Source organism: Urocitellus parryii, chromosome 8 (genome assembly GCF_045843805.1).
Source record: "Urocitellus parryii isolate mUroPar1 chromosome 8, mUroPar1.hap1, whole genome shotgun sequence".
Taxonomy (NCBI): Eukaryota; Metazoa; Chordata; class Mammalia; order Rodentia; family Sciuridae; genus Urocitellus; species Urocitellus parryii.
This window is the reverse complement of record NC_135538.1, coordinates 50,841,412-50,860,175: the sequence shown is the minus strand read 5'-3', so window position 1 is coordinate 50,860,175 and position 18,764 is coordinate 50,841,412. Positions and strand designations below refer to the sequence as shown.

At 42.0% G+C, this 18,764-nt stretch overlaps 1 protein-coding gene across 2 annotated transcripts in view; it reads right to left on the bottom strand.

Annotated features, from left to right (window-relative positions):
• Fyn (FYN proto-oncogene, Src family tyrosine kinase) overlaps positions 1-18,764 on the bottom strand; it is a 202,953-nt gene that overhangs the window by 38,236 nt on the left and 145,953 nt on the right. For both annotated transcript variants that reach the window (XM_026395068.2, XM_026395069.2), the window contains exons 4-8: positions 17,532-17,789; positions 13,300-13,396; positions 6,306-6,404; positions 3,500-3,603; positions 2,371-2,520 (exon numbers count right to left, since the gene is read on the bottom strand). In XM_026395068.2, coding sequence (XP_026250853.1) covers positions 2,371-2,520; positions 3,500-3,603; positions 6,306-6,404; positions 13,300-13,396; positions 17,532-17,778 — 697 coding nt within the window. In that variant the 5' untranslated portion in view covers positions 17,779-17,789. The remainder of the gene's footprint in view (positions 1-2,370; positions 2,521-3,499; positions 3,604-6,305; positions 6,405-13,299; positions 13,397-17,531; positions 17,790-18,764) is intronic.

Genomic DNA, 18,764 nt, shown 5'->3' with positions numbered 1-18,764 from the left:
ACAGAACGGCACACACCTTGGAGGATCCAAAGCCACACCGTGAATCATTCTCATTGCAGATAGGACAGGCGACATACTAAATTTGAACTATTCCGTGCCCCCAGGTGTGATATAGTCTATATAGAGATAGAGACAAACTGTTTTGGTCTCTGTACTCACAAGTAAGAAAATCACTGTCAGCCTAAAGTGCTCATAACATGTCTTCTGGGATCCTGAAAATCCTCTCCCTGATTTCAAAGAGGACATTTAGACTAACGAATGTTGGCATGACCATCTATTTCCCTCACTAGTATCTAGATTACCTAGGGGACTGGAGGGCTCTCTGGTACGAGTACATTTAAAATCTTAACTTCAGTATGAGATCCTCCCATAGAGGATCTAGCAAGGCTGAAGGCTGCCCCTGGCAGAGGAAAGGATGCCACATGTCCAGAGATTTCAGACTCCATTCTACCAGTCAAATATACTTGCACTGCTTCTATGCTGTTTTTTTTATTTTTTTAAAACTTTTATAACAGTCTTCTCTGTATAAGTTAGGAGTATGGATTGAAAGGAGAAAGAATGGAAAAACTAACATTCACAGAAACTGAATGATGTGAAAGAGGAGGAAAACACTCAGCTATATCACTCAGATGTTACTGGGAGCTCTTTCCTCCCTTCTTTCTTTTTAAAAAGAAAATACCTTTTAGGATCTAGCAATGTTGAGGGGAAAGTGACAAAACACCGTGTTAAAAATCAGTCAGGTGAGACGAGGCAGCACAGAATAAGAACTTGGGGAAGGACAAGAACTGTACAGAGCCCCTCCCATCCCCTGGAAGCCTCTCAGATCCAGGAAAAGCAAACATGGTGTTGATTTTTCTCTGAAATCTAACTGTAACTTTCTACTCCTTTCTTTTTGATGGAATCAGGTTCTGAGATATTTAGGCAGGAAATTATTTATGTGTCAATATTTCGAAGGCATTTTATGTGTGAAGAGGAAGGAGAAGAAAAGCCAATATAAAAACAAATCTAACTTGAGATGGATTTTTTTCCCTGAGATTAAAAAATGTCTATTGTTCTTCATATCCCTTCTCTCCTTCCAGCTTTATGATATTATTAAGGTGCCCTTTCCAATACAGTATTTTCAAATGATCCAAACCCTAGGGATCCTGCTGATGTTTCGCTGTAATGAAATATATTTCAACATTTGAAATCCTTACAACATGCAGGCATTTTGAGTATATCACTTAAGCTCAGGGAGATATTCTGCTCCATTTCTCTCAAATATTTCATTAGAATCCACATAAACCAAGTTAGCCGAGGCCTGAATCAACTAGTACTCCAGGTGTTGTGAATTTTTTAAATTTCTCATTAGTGACCAGGATCAATATATAGATATTTCTTACAGTCATTTTCAAAAGATTGTTATTTCATGCTAAGAAATGTACTTTTCAATGAATGTGCATAGAGCAACAGCAGAGGTCAAATCATACTGTTCTGGAATCATGTCATTGTTGTGAAGAACGATACAAAATGCATACATGGGTCACATAAAAAACTCCAGGGCTCAATGAAATGTAGAGAGGTGCACATAGAGATGTGTAGATAGAGACCTGTACTTGTATACCTATATCTATATCAGGTGAATGTACAAAATGGTGGGATCACTCACAAACCAAGGGAAGAAAGCATTTTAACAATTGCACATAAAAGCCACATTCTTGAATAAAATGCACAAGCTGCACACCTAAATACACCTAATAATTAAGAAAGAACAATAAATAAGGAAGAACAAAATAATGATGACACTTGGGTATTAGGACAGAGACTAATGTAATTTTGAAAAGTTCAATGCAGTGGATGTAATAGGTCTAAGAACTGTGGGTCACGTAAGTACAAACCTAGTTACCCCATCAGGAGTACGGAATTTATGTGCAGGTGTCCCACAGCAGTTCTGAGTGTAAAATGACAGCAGGAACCCAATGCTCCCTGCTGTAGTCCCCATAAAAGTACCCTCCCAGCCACCACGCCCTCTTCTTTTCATAGTTCTAAGTTCCATAATAGAGGGAATGGGAAAAGGTAACTTGCAAGAATTTGAAAATGAAGTTGAACACACAGACAACTTTTAAGATTTAACCTACTACTTCTACTTGGGGAATTAGAACATTACAGAATCTACTGACAGCCACACGCAATCATAATAACAGCTCAAGGATGACAACCCCAGAGCCACTCAGAAACCCTCCTGTAAGGGGTTGGGGAGGAAAACTGGCTCTACCAGTGACTTTGTATATGGTTGTCATTCCTTTCCCCTCTCCCACTCTCCCTTTGAGCTCTGCACCTCCCACTCCCTTAGCTCCTGAATGGTTAGTAGGTAGTTAGAATCAAAGTTACCTGAGTAATGTTGTACAAGCTGCTGAAGTGTTTCAAACTGGGCCCGGGTGGTGATGTAATACCCGCCATTGTCAAGTTTGCGAATTTTATAATGTTTGACATGGTCTCCTTTCATATCATCCCAATCACGGATAGAAAGTGAATAGGCACCTGGCAAATGTGCAAAGCGTTAGCAGTGCCAATCATTTTGAGTACTAGTTTGTTTTTTTTTTTTTTTAGGTCTCTTTTACTTGACTATTGCAATTAATAGTTATTAAGGGAACATACATATATATCCATACACATGACATCTCCACTAAGTAACAGGAGAAAGACAACTTTTGGTGTCCTGCAAATGTCAAAAGATACTAACAAATAAAATGATTCTGCCCTGGAGCCTGGAAGCTTCCTGGATACTTTTCTAACATACTCTATTTGGTATGTAGTTTCATACCGAGCAGACCCCTTAGGCAAGATCAAGAGAAGAACAAGGACTCCCAGCCGAGCCTGCATCCCAGGGATCCTCTCCTATGAGGTATGGTAGAAGATAGGGAAAGTCTGCATAAAACAAATTGAAGGGCTGTTTCTCTAGAAGTGAGCTTCAAAGTTCTGCTTCACAGCAGTTGACAGGAACAGATAAGCAGTATCCAAAAGACCAAACCTGAAGGCCACTACTTTTTTCCCCCTTGACCTATCTCCTCTTATGGGTTCTAATGAGTTGATAAATAATAAAAAGGAAGAGAAGTCCTCAGTTATTAAAAAACAAAAACAAAAATAACAAAAATTAAAAGCAAAAAAAAAAAAAAAACCACGAAGAGGTCAAAAACAACTTGTATGACTGGCACCTGAGGAAAAAAAAATCATAATTCTAAAAAACTTCTGAAACCCTGTGATCTGTGGGCCTGGAGCAAGAAAGCTGCCCAGCACCTGCTTTCAGGAGGAAGTCTTGATTCTGATCCTCTGTAGTTCTTTTGGAGCGGTCTGCAGCTCTAGGGCCTAGAGGAAAAACTGAAAGCAGGACTCCATTCACAAGGCAGGGAGGATCTGTGCCATTTTAAAAATCCTTGTACATTAGAGATAAGCCTTTCATCCCCTCTGACTAATCTGCAGATTTGAAGGACAAGCCAACTTCTTCAACTTGTTATCTTACCTTTGGTGGTTTCGCTCTCGCGGATAAGAAAGGTACCTCTTGGGTTTCCAAAGGACAAAAGCTGTCGCTCAGCATCTTTTCGGCCAAGTTTTCCAAAGTACCACCTTTAAGTGAAATCAAAGGAGAGAACATACTTAATGATGGTCATCTACAAGATGGACAGTGTGGTCTTTATTTCCCTATGAAGCTCCTCACCTGCAATTATACCCTTAGCCTTTCCCCATAATATATTTTTCTAGCTTTATGAAGTTCTCTTTTAATCTATTCCTGATTCTATCTCTACTCCATCTCTTTCACTCTCAAAAAGTCAGCTGTGAATTGTGACTTGTTTTCCTTCCCGCCAGGATGACAGGAACTGGCTTGTGTTAAAACTGCCACCTGGGTGCATGGAAAGAGAAATCTAAGACCTTGCTTTGAAATGGCAACTGCAGGAGATGCTTCCCACGCTCAGTTATGAGACCCTTGATTTTGGAGCATAATTACAACTCCTGGGAAATAACAAAACACAGACTTGGTGTATAGAAAGATTATTAATCAAGCTTGGTTTTATTTTATTTTTTTAAGAAAGTCACTTTGAAAGAATAAAGAATAAAAATGTATGATACTTCCAGTAACTTCCTACCTACAGGAACTCCGAAAAAAATTGTTAAGTCTGCCCCTGATTTAAGATGACTGCTGCCCTTGGACACTCATTTTGTTTTTCTCTTCCTATAAAGCAGGTGTGAGGACTTGGATAAGTAGAAAGAAGGAGTCCACGGAACATCTGGTCTGTGATCTGCACAGCTCCCCTTTGGCACAGCTGCAGGGACAGTGACTGCACAGGGAGCATGTCCTTAAAGATGACTTGGTGACGTAGACATTTTAATACTCCCTGGGAACCAATTAATGACACTTCTGTGCCACTTTAGGAGGCACCACCTCAAGGCACGTCAGGACCTCAGTTTCTTGTCTTCTCTCTTCTCCCAGGACTCGCAAGCCCTCGCGCTGCCTGGCAATTAGTTCACATGTCAGCGCTAGGTGCTGAAATAGTGGCGGGTGCTTCAAGAACCCAAGGGAGAATTCTGGAGCATTCCACGGGAATCCGTGCGTAGGAATAACTTTTCGAATATTTGACTGTAAAAGGACCCAGTTTTTAAAATGAAGTTTCAGCTCATTATACGTGAACATAGCTATTATATATTCATTGTCAAATTCTTTTGTGAATGAGAGTGCTTCACTGAAGATAAGACACAGCACATGTGAGTTCCTCAGTGACTTCAGAGGTACCAAAGTGGGTGACAATCCCTAACCTAGCACTAGTTGGTGTGAAGAATATCACACACCAATTATTTTTGAGAAATGTCTTTCTGAGTTTTTATCAATAACCCAATTAAAATGGTGTGTAAAACAGTGGTCAAAAGGGACTTGTTAGAACAATGGATTGCACCTGAACTGTAGTATTTTGAAATAATGCTAATTAATTGCACATGTAAAACCACAGCTTTTTTTTTTGTCTAAATTTGTTCTTTAAAAACAAAATGTTAAAAAAAACCTGACCATTAGAAATATACCTTAAATCTTTAGCCAGTAGGTTCCCAGTTAAATCAAAGTAACGCTACCTTTCAGTAGTCCTTTTTATTCTGAAAGAACACAAAGATGTTTGCAAATCTGCCCTAAAATCAAAATTCAATACAAATACCTTTGTTCACCGATGATGAAACACACTTATTAGGAGAAAAAAAAAAAAAAAACCAGCTCAGAACCACTGACTATTTGAGAGTGGAAAACAAAACAGATCTTCTTAGTAGAAGAGATACAAGGGAGTTAAAGCCAAGAGAACGATCCAATTGGGGATTTGGCTAGGGTATAGAGTTTAATCCTCCTTGCAGTGCTTAAACAAATCCACGGCAAAATTAAATATCAGAGCCAAAGGTTGGGCTCAGTGACTGACTTTCCTCCACTCCCTTTCTGGTGAGGCAAGTCCCCAAGGTGTTGGGGAGGAGGCTGAGTTCCCTGTGTGAGCAATCATGGCCCCACCTCCCTTCCTTCAGATCAGAAGCTATGGTTGGCACACTGCCACTCTGGCAGGTCTCCCCTTCACAACTGCCTGTTCACCTCCACAGGTCAGGAAAGAACAGTAGTCATCCCTCCTTCCACTGACCTTCAGCCTACTGACCATCTTGCTAAACTGCTACCGTTGGACTATTTAAGCCAAAAATTGTCATCATTTACTATCAATAACTGGTCATTACTATCAGTGAAAACAATTGGGATCCCAGTCAAAGGAAAGAAATATTTTAAATCCATCATCCTCCCAAGCTATGGGACATACTGTATGTGAGATGCATGGAAGGTATATCTTTTCAGCACTCTTTTAATAGTTCTGATTACATTGAGGAGAAAAAAAAAATCTTGGTTTAATCTTTAATAATTCCTTGTCTCTCCCTGTCCCAGGAAGCAGACTATAGGCCAACATATATTACTGGCAATAATAAATGCTGTGGCTAGAATTTTGTCCTATTTTTATGGTTATTTAAAAATCTATGAGTTATAGTGGGTTTTCATTTAGGGGACAGACATAAGGTTTCCTTTCAAAATAGATGTAACCTAAAAAGTGGGCAGGCTTAAAGGAAAACATTAAGTTAATGATAATACAAGTATTATGTAGCTATGACAAAAACCAGGGCATAAAGTATTACCATGTTCTCTCAAGGCTTAATCCCTGTGGTGAAATTCTTCTCCATCCTGCACAAAGTCAATGGCATTTTATTCTGGCAACTCTTTAAAGCAAGTAGTTAAGTGAAATAAAACAAAAACCAAAACATACTCTTCTGCCTGGATAGAGTCAACTGGAGCCACATAGTTGCTGGGAATGTACCCCGTCTCTCCAGTTGTCAAGGAACGGGCTTCCCACCAATCTCCTTCCCTGTGAAGAAAAAAGAGGGAAGTGAATATGTTGCCCATTTCAACGTTTTGCAGGTAGACCTGATGATGTAAGAAGCCTATCACCTAGTCCTTGTGTCATCCGCTTTCTCCAGCCTCACTCCTTTTCTCTAAACTCCAACATAGCTCCTACCCTCGAAAGTGTGATAGTTTACCATCTCAATCACTTATGGGTGGAAACCTGTGTTCTCCTGCCTTATTTGTGAATTAAGAAAGCAGGGCTCAGGGGTAGGGGTGAAGCTCAGCTTGTCTAGAGTGCACAAGGCCCTAGGGTTAATCCCCAGCACACAGGCATACACACAAATAAATAAAATGAAAAATAAATATAATAAAAATGAATGTAGGATCTAGTCATGAGACGGCTCTTTTGTGTGTGTGTTGGGGGGCACATTTTGCCTGTGAAGAGACACAGCTGGAGAGAGGGAAGGGAACCCAGCCTCAGCCCACTCTAGAAAAGCATTTCAGCTGCGGATGGTGTGGGGAGGGAAGACTATGAGGAGGCCTCATCTCTGCTCCATGCTTGCTCTGGATACCTGTCTTGCCCACCCTCTAGGAAATGAGGAGATGCATCTTTCTACACGTAGAATGATCAAGACTGCAATAGAACAGGTCTTCCCCAGGCATTTTCAGTTTTAGGTTATTCCATCAAATATTCACGGTCCTGGGTGGGTGAGGGCTGCTGGACGCAGCCGTGGGCACATGCAGGCAAAGTGCAATACTTCTAGGGAGTGAGATTTTTAGTCATATCAGTTTGTTTCTCACCGTTGCGGGGAACAAACTGATATTCTAGGAGCTCTCAGAGGACATTACTATTAGCTTAGAGTCACTGAGTAAATGAAACAGTTTAAGTTCATATGCTTAAATTCACACAGGTTTACAGGAGACTAAGAACAGGGATGGAGTGTGTGCCTCTTCCCATTAACAGCAGGTGAGCTGGGTGTGGCCACGCCTGTAATCACAGTAGCTCAGGAGGCTGAGGTAGGACGATCCCAAGTTCGAGGTCAGCCTGGGTGTCTGAGTGATACCCTGTCTCAAAATAAAAAGTAAAAAGGGTTGGGCATGTAGCCCAGTGGTAGAGTGGCCCTGGATCCGATCCCTAGTACTGCAAAATGAATAAACAATGCATGGGTGACAGGCCATGTGTGTGGGCTGCATCTCGGACTGGAAGAGTGTCCCCCCACTAGCCCGCAGTCAAGCAAGTGAGGGTAGAAGGGGACATGACTGCCTGTGAGTACATCAGACCTCTCAGACTGACCATCAGAGGTCCAGCACCTTCTCTTCATCTTTTTTTGGTCCTTGAAGATAGCAGGAGAAATCGTAGGTCTTTTTTTTTTTTTTTTTTTTTTTAACTTTTGGCTGGGCTTTGTGTCAAAGCTCTCAGGAAAGAACGTGTTTTGGCTTTGAGCTGGGGTAAAGATCTTCCCCAGACTGACTTAGGTAGAAACTAACCAGCCTCCATATTAGACCCGAGTCTTCCTTCAGTGTTCTCTAAAGATGAACCCCTAAGCACAAGCCAAGCCAGGTACAGATGTGGGAAAGTGTTTGCATAAATTATAGAACAGCTCATGGAAAACCAGGGTGCTGCCAAGGATTTCTAAAACGAATCTTTTAATTAGTTTCTCAATCTCTCTTTTAAAACCCTATTAAACACATAGATGAATCAAAAGAGGGAGATTGTGTGGTTCTCACATCAGAAACTCCTTTAACGTTATAACCAGCTCATGTCCAGATTTTTATTATGAAATTTTTATACATATCAAAGAATATGTGAACTCACTGCCCAACTGAAGAATTGGAGATTATTACCAAGTGTGTGGACTCTACACCATGCAACTTCTCTGTGTGATGTATCCCTGTCTTTGAATGTATACATTATAAGCCTATCACCTAAGAACATATGCAGAAATTTATTTTCTTCTTTCAATATTGGATGGATAAAGAAATGGCTTCTGGAGATAGTCTTCCTTCTAATATAGTGACAACGTATACTGCTCTGAAATTCCACTAGATGGAGACATTTCATCACAAAAAACAAACAACATCATCCCCGCCCCTGCCTCCCCCCAACACCCCCCCACATTCTTCAACCTGGGAAATGCTCCAAAATGGCGAGGAAAAAATTAAGTGCTTGTAGCACAGGCTTATTTTTCAATACACCACAACTTTCATCAGGTTAGTTCTAATAGTATTAAATTAAGGGGAAAAAAAGCTAGCATCAATATCAGGGTCATGTGGGAATGTCAATGGGTGCAGGAAGCCAATATATTTCACTGCAAATTCTGGGAGAAGCCCAGTCTTATTCAGGTGATTTGGCAATAATGAAGTAATTTCCAATTCAGATTCAGCATTAACTATCTCATTTTGGTCTAGGCACCTAAATAGTTTAGAATAGATTAGAATCCAACTATTGGCTCATTTGAAAGCCATATCTGAAGGGTTTATGACTTCCTTATGTGACCCCATTAATCTCACAAGGGCTTTCAGTTACTCAGAAGAAAGATACCATCTTTGATTTCTCTGTTTCTAGACCATTAGGGTCACTTTCACCACCATGAGGTGACAAGACTCAATGTATATGAAATAAGCCTCACATTTTTTATTACTTTTGCTTCATGATTATTCACATTGGGCCCAAAGGGTCTGGTACAGATTCAGTAATGTCTATCAGGAGTTATGTGAATAAATACAATTCACCTACAAATAAATAATACACTCCACAAATTGCATTTGATTTAAGAGAACAGGATCTCTCACACAGTATTTTTATTTCTTTAATTGGGTTATTTTGGGCAACTGGCATTATTAAAGCTGCATTGCTTTAAACTATTTTTACAGTTCAGTTTTTTTTTTCAATTTATTCACACTTGGTGAGCTATTCTTTAATGGTTATATTGTTTTGATTCAAATGTATTACTTAAACCTGGTGCTGGCTTCTAACTTTTTATAACAACCCACCAGTTCCTCTGGTTTAAGGATTTATTAAAAGAGTCTATTCCCCAATCCCCAAAGATGCTAACAGGACTTGTCCTAGGATCTGGGAGCCCAGGTACCTTGGAGCCCTGATGGAGTCAGGAATTGGTATTTGACAACAGCAGTCAGTGGGATCTGCCCAGCCGTTGAGTATTTTTATTACAAATGCTGGATTCTTTCTAAATTTGGTCATTCCCCATCTTGCTTTCAGAGGACATAATAATTTTATCAAATGTTTGGGCGGGGTGGCTCTAAACCAGGTTTTCTTCTGATCACTACATAAAACACTGGTAAAGAGGCCCTAGGCAATGACCACTACTTCACTCTGTGTAAAATATTATACATATTTTAAAGAGTCATTGTTTTGAGATATCGCTGGGCATATCACTGGTCATGAAATGTGAAAAAAGGGAATAAAATGGATGCACTTAAGTATTTTGCTAAATAGGTTCAAGTTCAATAATGTCCCGACACACCACACGGAGCTTTAACAACAGGTCAGTCAAGTGCCCTGCCCATGCTGGGCAGCAGTGCCTCTGCTTCTGGGCACATCTGCACACACCCATCCTATGGTGGGCGCTGCATTGTCAAACAAACCTGGGCTGGGAGTGTGGCTCAGTGGTAGAACACCTGCCTAGAGTGAGTGAGACCCTGGGTTCGACCCCCAGTATTGCAGAATCCCTAAATGAAAAAACAAAAAACAACATTCCAAACTGTGTGGCCTCCAGTCTCTGCCTCTTGACAGGGCTAGGGAGTGGGAGGTATGGCAGCTGTCCAGGGAGCCTCCCGTCCCTCTTCTGTGAGGGAGGGGCCAGAGGCAGGAGGCCTGCAGAGGGGGAGTGCTCCGGCTGCCTCAGTCAGGGCTTTGTTTTTCCTTCGTGATTTTCTCTTCCCTGTTATTAGCCTTGACTCAAACCTTATTTTTCTTTTCCATAACCTTGCAAAAGGGCATTTAAATGGCATGTAGGATGAGGAGTTTCACTAGTAAAAGGGAAAAACATTAAGGGGAGAAAACCTTTGTAATGGTTTCTTCTAGGAGAACAGGGTCAGAGACCAACAGGCCTCTGTAAACATCAAAGGCCATGCATGAAAATCACAAAATACAGACTGGACTCTCCCGCCACCCCTTAAATATTTCTCCAAAATTCAGTTTGATGATATAGTAGATCCTTTCTGGATTAACAAAGAAGAAGTCGTGGGCTGGGGCTGGGGCTCAGTGGTAGAGTGCTTGCCTAGCATGCGTGAGGCACTGGATTCAATCCCCAGCACCACATAAATATAAACAAATAAAATAAAGGTATTGTGTCCATCTACAATTTAAAAAAATTTTAACAAAGAAGAAGTCATGAATTTGACTTTGATAGGGACTGACTTTGCAAGTGCCCTTGTAACTTGATGCAGATCCATGAGCACTGTGGAGAACCCCTGGCCAGCAGAGCTGGGTGTAACTTGGTGCTTCCTGCTACTCCTGGTTCTTACCTTTTAAATTTACAAATAGTTTTACATTTGTAATCAGTCTTGCCATTTAGGGAATATTGTATAAACCGGGGAGGGGAAGTGGTACGTATTTCAGAATTTAAAGTAAATAGATTTTGACAAGAAGCATTCATCTGAGAATCAAACTAACAATAAAAAATCAGAAACCAGAAGAAATTAAGTCCAAATTCCCTCCTCTTCACCTCTCAGCCAACTTTCTAAACCTTCATGAAACTTGGGTGGTTGAGTTGCCTTTGGTGGGGGTATCTGGGTCCTTCCAGGGTCACACCTGACCTTGTACTCAGGATGTGGCCTCCACCTCCCTCCCAGCCTGGGCTTTGCCACCTAGTAGCTTTCTGCATTTGGGCAGTTCCCTAACCTGGGCCTCCTACTCCTCAGATATCTCAGGATGACGATAACACATACCTCAGACAGTTGTTCTGAAGAATAAATGAGAGCATTTGTAGCTCAGCACATGGCCTGCACATAAGGTGCCTTCAATAAATGGCAGCTGTTTACTATTTTAAACAAATTCCTGTGGCTACAGGAGGAGGTCTTCGGTGGGGGAGGAGGGGCAGGTAATATTCCTGACCTGGGAGCTGGTTACACAGGCATGCTCCACTTGTGAAAATTCAGCAAACTGCATGCTTTTAAGAAATGGCAGTGAAATATAAGAAAAAATGTAGGAAACATAAAATATATTCCTTGAACCATTTTAAGTGTAAAATTATGTGCCAGTGAGCACATTCACCCTGTTGTACAACTATTGCCAAGTACATTGTCCACCTGTGTACTTTTCTGCATGTATATCATTAAGTAAAAAACAAACAAATGCATCCACACCTTTGTGAATGATGACAATAATAGTAATTTTTAAAAACCCTGTGGCTACTGGCTATGTAGACAGTGTCTTCTGATGTCCAGACAAGAGCTATTGGCCTCTCATGGAGGGACTCAGTTCTTGCTGTTGAAAGGTGGCATGTTATTAGTGTATAGTCCTGAGAACTGGGGCACATCTAAGGGAGGGGTGAGTTTTCCCAAGGAGGTCTAAAGGGAGTGTCCAGGTCTAAGGGGAGGTGTGGTGTGAGCATGGCTCCCTCTCACCTCCCCATGCTCATCTTTTGGAAAAGCTGAGGAGCCAGGCTTTAAGTCCTTCTACCACCACAAAATCCAGCTTGCTCAGAGAGCAGAGAAGATGCAAAAGCAACCAGACATGGTGGCATGGGATAAGCTCCTGGTGTACCCACCCCTTGGCCCCCAGGTGGCAATCTTTCCTAACCACTGGAGAGAGCTCATGGGAATACTTGGGGTACCTGGCTTGCTGATGAGGGACACCACTATATTCTAAGGAGTCTGGAATTTTCTGGAGGGCTCTCATCTGTGCACACTGCCTTGAGCTAATAGAGATAATATTTAAAAACCCTAGGAAAATGGGACCCATATTTACTCTTGCTTATAGAAGTATTAAGGGTCAAATTTGAGAAGTAAGTGTCACTCTTAACTTCCCTCACTCCCTGCTTAACCATTGTTCCTAGGAGCCACATTTTAAAAGCCTGCCTTGTAGTCATTCACTGAGAGGGTGGAATTGTTGCTTCTTTTGCCTCACAAAGATTTTCATTATGGGAGAACGCCTCCATGGGCCCTACCCATCGGACTGTTTTGCAGTTGTGAAAACAGAAGGAACTTGTTGCTGGCCCTAAGTGAGGGCTTCGCTAGTATGACATCCGAAATGTGTAGAAAATCTCATGATAGAGAGTATGTTATGTGGGTGGCCAAGTCATGTGCCAACCATTTGAGAGAGAAGTGCCAGGGATAGTGGAAGGTAATGCTGCTGCTTCTACAACCTTTTTCTTTTTCTTTTTTTTCCTACCAGGAATTGAATCCAGGGACACTCAGCCACTAAGCCACACCCCCAGCCCCCCCCTTTTTTTTGTATTTTATTTAGAGACAGGGTATTGCTGATTTGCTTAGGGTCTTGCTAAATTGCTAAGGCTGGCTTTGAACTTGCCATCCTCCTGTCTCAGTTTCCCAAGCTGCTGGGGTTATAGATGTGCACTGTGGTGCCTGACCTTCAACCTTTAAACTAAAACCCACACCCCAAACCGTGGACTGTGCTACTCTCACATCTTCTGGAAAGCCTCTTGAACATACATGGGGGCTGGTTACACAGGCATGCTCCATTTGTGAAAATTTAGCAAACTGCATGCTTTTAAAAAATGGTGGTGAAATATAAGAAAAAATGTAGGAAATATAAACATAGTGCATTACATAGCATTAAACTGTGCCTTCAGCTCTTTTCTCAAATTACATAGCTTTGAACTAGTGAATTTCTCAGTCATTCTTTTTACCTTTTTTGGCACTTGACAAGGCACAGGCTGCACACGAGAGCCCTTTCCCAATCTGCATGCTTTCCCCTTTCATCCCCAACTTACGAGCTGTTCAATATTTGAAATTTTTCTCCTTTGTGAAAACTCAGGTCATCTTCTGTCCGTGCTTCATAGTCATAAAGAGCCACAAATAGTGTCACTCCTGATAAAAGAAGGAGAGAGATCATTACATAAGGGGACATTAATGCTAAAAAATTAAGTCTTTGCTCAAATCTCATTCTCAAAATCTACCTTTAGTCAGTCTCAATAATGTGATGAAGTGTTATAATTAATGTGGGAAAACCAGAGGCACAGGATCAAATTTATGCCTTGGTTGTTGTAGGGGATCATTATCTGATGTGACAAAAACCTGGAGCTGGAGGACTTCTCTCTGCATACCTTTGAATGAGCCCTGGGGAAGAGTCAGATACTAACGTCATGTCCAAGGGCAGCAGCAACATTATGGTTCAGATGAGCAGGACTCTGCAGCAAGGGCTGGCACTGTTTCTCTCATGCACATTCTCCTCTATTTGGGAGCCCAAGTTAAGTCTGGGTAAACTGGGTCACTCTTTACCATGGCATAATAGTCATGTAGCGTGTAACAGAAAACTCTTTCTGTGGCTTAGGTTCTGTAATGCTCACTCCAATGAGGGGTACACTGCCCTTGGCATCCACAATTGCTTTTGTAGATTTGAGCTGCCTGGCCCCACTGCTGATACTCACTGCTCTCTCCCTGGCCTCCTCCTTCCTTGCACTCTCCTCACCTCCCACGGTCTTATAGTACTCACCCATTCTATGTCTTCTCATCTAGAGGCTCCCCAAAGAGGCCCATTCTGCCTTGCAGAAGTTTATTAACAACAGCAAAAATTGCCCAGACTCCCACTGGCCCATGACTTACTTTATACCATAGGCAGAATTCTAAGGTGGCTCTTAATGGCTCCTGCCACTGGTACTCACTGGCTCTTAATGGCTACTGCCACTGGTACTCATGCCCTCGTGCTATCCCTGTCCCTTGAGTGTGGATTGAACCTACTGACTTGCTTCTAACCAAGAGAATGCCCAAAGGTGATGGGATGCCCTTTAAATGATGAGGGTTGAGAAGATGGTGACACCATCTTCCTAGAAGACACTCTTTCTATATCAGCTTGGACACTTTGATGAAGCCAGGTGCCATGTTGGCAAGACCATGTTGACAAAGAACTGGCTAGCAGCCGGAGAACAGAACCTGCCAATAACCACACCACATGAATTCAGAAGCAGATCACTTTCAGGTGAACTGTGAGCTGACTACAGCCTGGCCAGCACACTCTGACTGCAGCTGGGGGAGATCCTGAGGCAGGGGGCTCTGGTAAATTATTCCTGGATCCTGATCCATAAGAACCATGAGATAATGAATGCGTATTATTATAAGCTACTAAATTTTGTGATAATTTTACTAAAGAATTGATAACTAAAACATTTCATTTCTCTGAGACCTGTTTTCTCATTTGGATCTCCACACACTTCAAAGTGCCTGCTATGGCCTGATGGCATATTCCCTGCTCTTTTACCAAGCTGCCATGTTGCTGTGTAGGTAGTTCCAAGGGAACAGATGTGTCCATGAGACTTACAAGAGTCAGACAGAGTGGAAGGACTTATCTTTCCACCCCATCCCAGGTGGGACTAACTGCTGGAGAGTCGGTACTCAGATGGCCTGACCATACAGAGAAGGGCTTACTGGGCAACTGGTTTCTTTGTTCTGATTACTTTAAAAGGTTAGAAAAGAGAATGGCTTGGGGGCTTTGGATGTAGCTCAGTGGTAAAGTGCTTGCTGAGAAAAGAGAGTGGCTTCAAACAAATATGTGGGTGCCTCTAAGTTCATGCTTATTCTTATTTAATACTCTACTAACAGATTCTCTTTAGTATATATTTAAAAACAGAGCCAAGATCATACTACAGTGATATATGAAGACCCATATTTATAGTAGCACAGTACACAACAGCCAAACTATGGAACCAGCCTAGGTGTCTATCAACGGATGAATGGGTAAAAAAAATGTGGTGTATATACCCACTAGAGCAAAATGAAATTATGTCATTTGCAGGAAAATAGATGAAACTAGAGACAATTATGTTAAGCAAAATAAATCAAATTTAGAAGGTCAGGAGACATATGTTTTCTCATATGCAAAAGTTAGAGAGGAAAGAAAAAAAGAAAGATGGGGGTGGATCTCATGGAAATCAAAGGGAGATCAATGGAGGAAAGAGACCAAGGGGTGGGAGGGCAGGAGGAAGGGGGGAAGTGCTGGGGGTAGATATTAGACAAATTATATTGTTATATTGTGTGCATGTTTGACTATGTAACAACAGATCCCATCCGTATGTACACCTATAATGCAGAAATTAAAACACAAAGGGGAAAACAACAACAACAACAGACCCAAGCCATTCTGCTGTGTGGAAGCCAAAGAAGGCCCAAGGAGATGGACCCTCCCACTCTCTCCTTGCATCAGTTGACAAGTTCTTACTGAAGGTTTTTAATATCCTAGGGACTGAGGAGGGAATTGGAGGAGGTTACTGAGAAATGCAGATACTGTTCTTGGCCTTAAGGGACTAAAAGTAGCACTGGGAGAAAGGACTGCACAACCAATTAATACAAGGCAGGAATATCTGCCACATCTGGGGATAAGAGATCAGATGCCCTCTTAGACTAAGGTCGTCCCTGACTGCAGTGTACACGTACATATGAGAAGCAAGTAATCCTTTCTTGTGCACCTAATGGTACCTGCAGACTAAGGGGTTCATGTCCAGATTCATAAATGAGTGTTCAGGGATGGTGCCTGTGTTGGCAGAATTAAGTCTGTACTGGCAAAGCACTCATGCTTCTTACAGCAGAGGTGTGTTATGTGTCTTTCTGTCTATGTGTCTGTCTGTCGGTCTGTACATGCTGGGTGCAGTTTTGACTCTTCTTTTCTTCTGCATCCTCAAAAGACATAGGGCTTTAGACTGCCAGTCCACGACTCTTCCCTTCTTTCTAGAGACTTTCTGGGAAGACAGGAGGGATGGGTGAGTGTACCACACAAGGCTTGGAGGAAAGGGAAAGCTAGAGTCACTGCAGTACAGGGGTGAACATAGATGTTTTTCTGTTGGGCAGAGTATCACATGCTAGTGCAAGAGAAGTAGACAATGTCCAAAGGCTTTGGGTCAGATGCCCTGAAATAACTACACTACCACGTATTGGGTGCAGTGGGGTGGGGTGGGAGAGAAGCCCTGCTAATGCCTTGTTAGTGGAAACTCCCCTGATAAAAAAGCACAATGAGTCATTATATAAGGCAAAGACATCTGCTCCCAGATGAGCTGGGAGATGCTGCATTCTTTTAAACTTCTGTAATAAAACAATTTTGGAACAAATAATGTCATGTATCTAGTTACCATGGTTCATATACTGGGAAAAGATCTGGAAGGCTAAGGATGCATGAGATAACTTACAAATATTTTGGAAAACATATGTTTGAGAATGTGAGCCAGATATTTTATAAAGTATTAGCTAAGTCAGCAAGTACACATAGCAGTATCATATAGCTGTGTGATGTGAAAGACAAAGAAACTTAAGAGAGAGAGAGAGAGAGGGTGGGGGAGAAAGAGAGAATTGTCTCTTAAGGATACATAAGGCTTGTCTTTAAAACACACACACACACAAACCACAGAATAAAAAATACATGGAAAAACTTGAGGGTTGATAATCTCAGTCATACAGAAGATAATAGAAATATCATAGAATTGAGATGAATGATCAAATATCATGCTGCCAAATGACCCCATCTGCCCAGGAAATGACAGGCAAGCTGGAGATCAGGAAGATGAGGAAGAAGGTGCATCCCACCAGAAGCGGTGGAGGGAGGTGGGAGGAAGTGGATTCATTTCTGGAGAATTCAAGATACACACAGACACATTCCTGGAGTTTCTGATTCCCAAGATCTGGGGTGGCGCTTAGGCAACTGTACTATGAAAAAGCTTCCCTGGCTCTTCTGGGCTAGCCAGGGTTGACAGCCCTTGGCTACAGGGCCTAGAATGCCATAGCTCACTATCTCTCTCATGCAGAATCCTACAGAGCAGCAACATGGGATCCCCCGCCCGCCGGCATTTTGATGTGTACATCAAGCTTTGGTTTTTTAATAACAGCTCTTCATCTGGTAGAGGGTAGGTGGAAACTGACCTGAGTCTTCAGTGTTAGTCCAATGGAGCTGACTGGGACACATATGTTCAGTTGCCAAAAGAATTAAGGACAGCTATCCCCCTCCCTCCCAGTAGGTGCTTACCTGTTCCTCCTCTCGTACGCAAGGTCCCAGTGTGAGACGAAGAGTTCACACCCCCAAAGACAGTGAGTCCTTGGCCCCCGGCTGCGTGGAAGTTGTTGTAGTTGGGGATGGAGGTCACGCCGAAGCTGGGGTAGTGCTGAGGAGTGGGGTCTGTGCCATAGCGGTACCCGGAGCTCTGGTTCAGGCTGCCATCCCTCTCCTCTGTCAGTTTTGTTGCTTCTTTATCCTTACATTGCACACAGCCCATTATCTAAATTCCTGGAAAAAAAAAAAAAAACCAGGAAGGAGATGCATGAACTTGGATGCTCCTTCATTGCTGGGTTGCTTTAATGCTACAGAGGAATAATTTATCAACCTCGTCCTTGGATATTTTAGGCCTATGGAGGACATGAAGAAAAGCAGTAGCTGGGATTGATGGTGAGCGGGAATCTCAGTCCCTAATTCACAATCTCACTTGTTCCCCATGTCCCCTGGAAGACAGGATCAGCACAGGGATGGTGTTCAGCATGTAGCAATCTTCCTCAAATGAGGCCTGCACACCTCAAATTCTATAATATTACACACAAATGGTTCTCATCATGCTTTTCTCAGGTAATCTTTAAAATAATGTATGCTCCATAAACAATTCTAGAATAAAAACTTCCATCATGGCAAAGGAAATTGTAAAGAGGGCCTGGGTGTACTGGAAAAGCCAGAATAGGGTCCCTAAAACTCACCAGACCTCTTCACTCACGGGTACCCATTCTTCAAGCACAAAAGAATAACAAGAATCAAAATGAAGAACTAGTTACTGAATGGGAAATAAAATTGCCAGAACCTAAGAGGCCTAAGATAGCCCTCAGTAATACAATCATTTAAAGCTGCTAATTAACTTTTCAAATTTCCATTAGCTTTTGACATTCTTCAAAAATATTAAAAAAAAAAAAAAACCTCACTCCTATGTTCTAGAGCTAGTGGTGGATTAAAAACTTGAGTCACTGTCATCCCACCCGCCTCAAACCCATTTCTCCAAGCATCCCCATCCTAGGAAATGGTACTTCCAAAGACTAGCTTGCTCAAGTCAGAATCTGGAGAAGCATCCTTGTTCCTTCCTCCTTGTTTATTTTTGCTCTTCCTGTCTCACATGCTTCTACTCAAACATGACTAATATTTCAGTTCCTCAAAGATTCCATTCTTTACCTCCACTTACCTTCAGGCCTCAGAACTCGGCCTTGAACACTCTTTCTCCCTCCT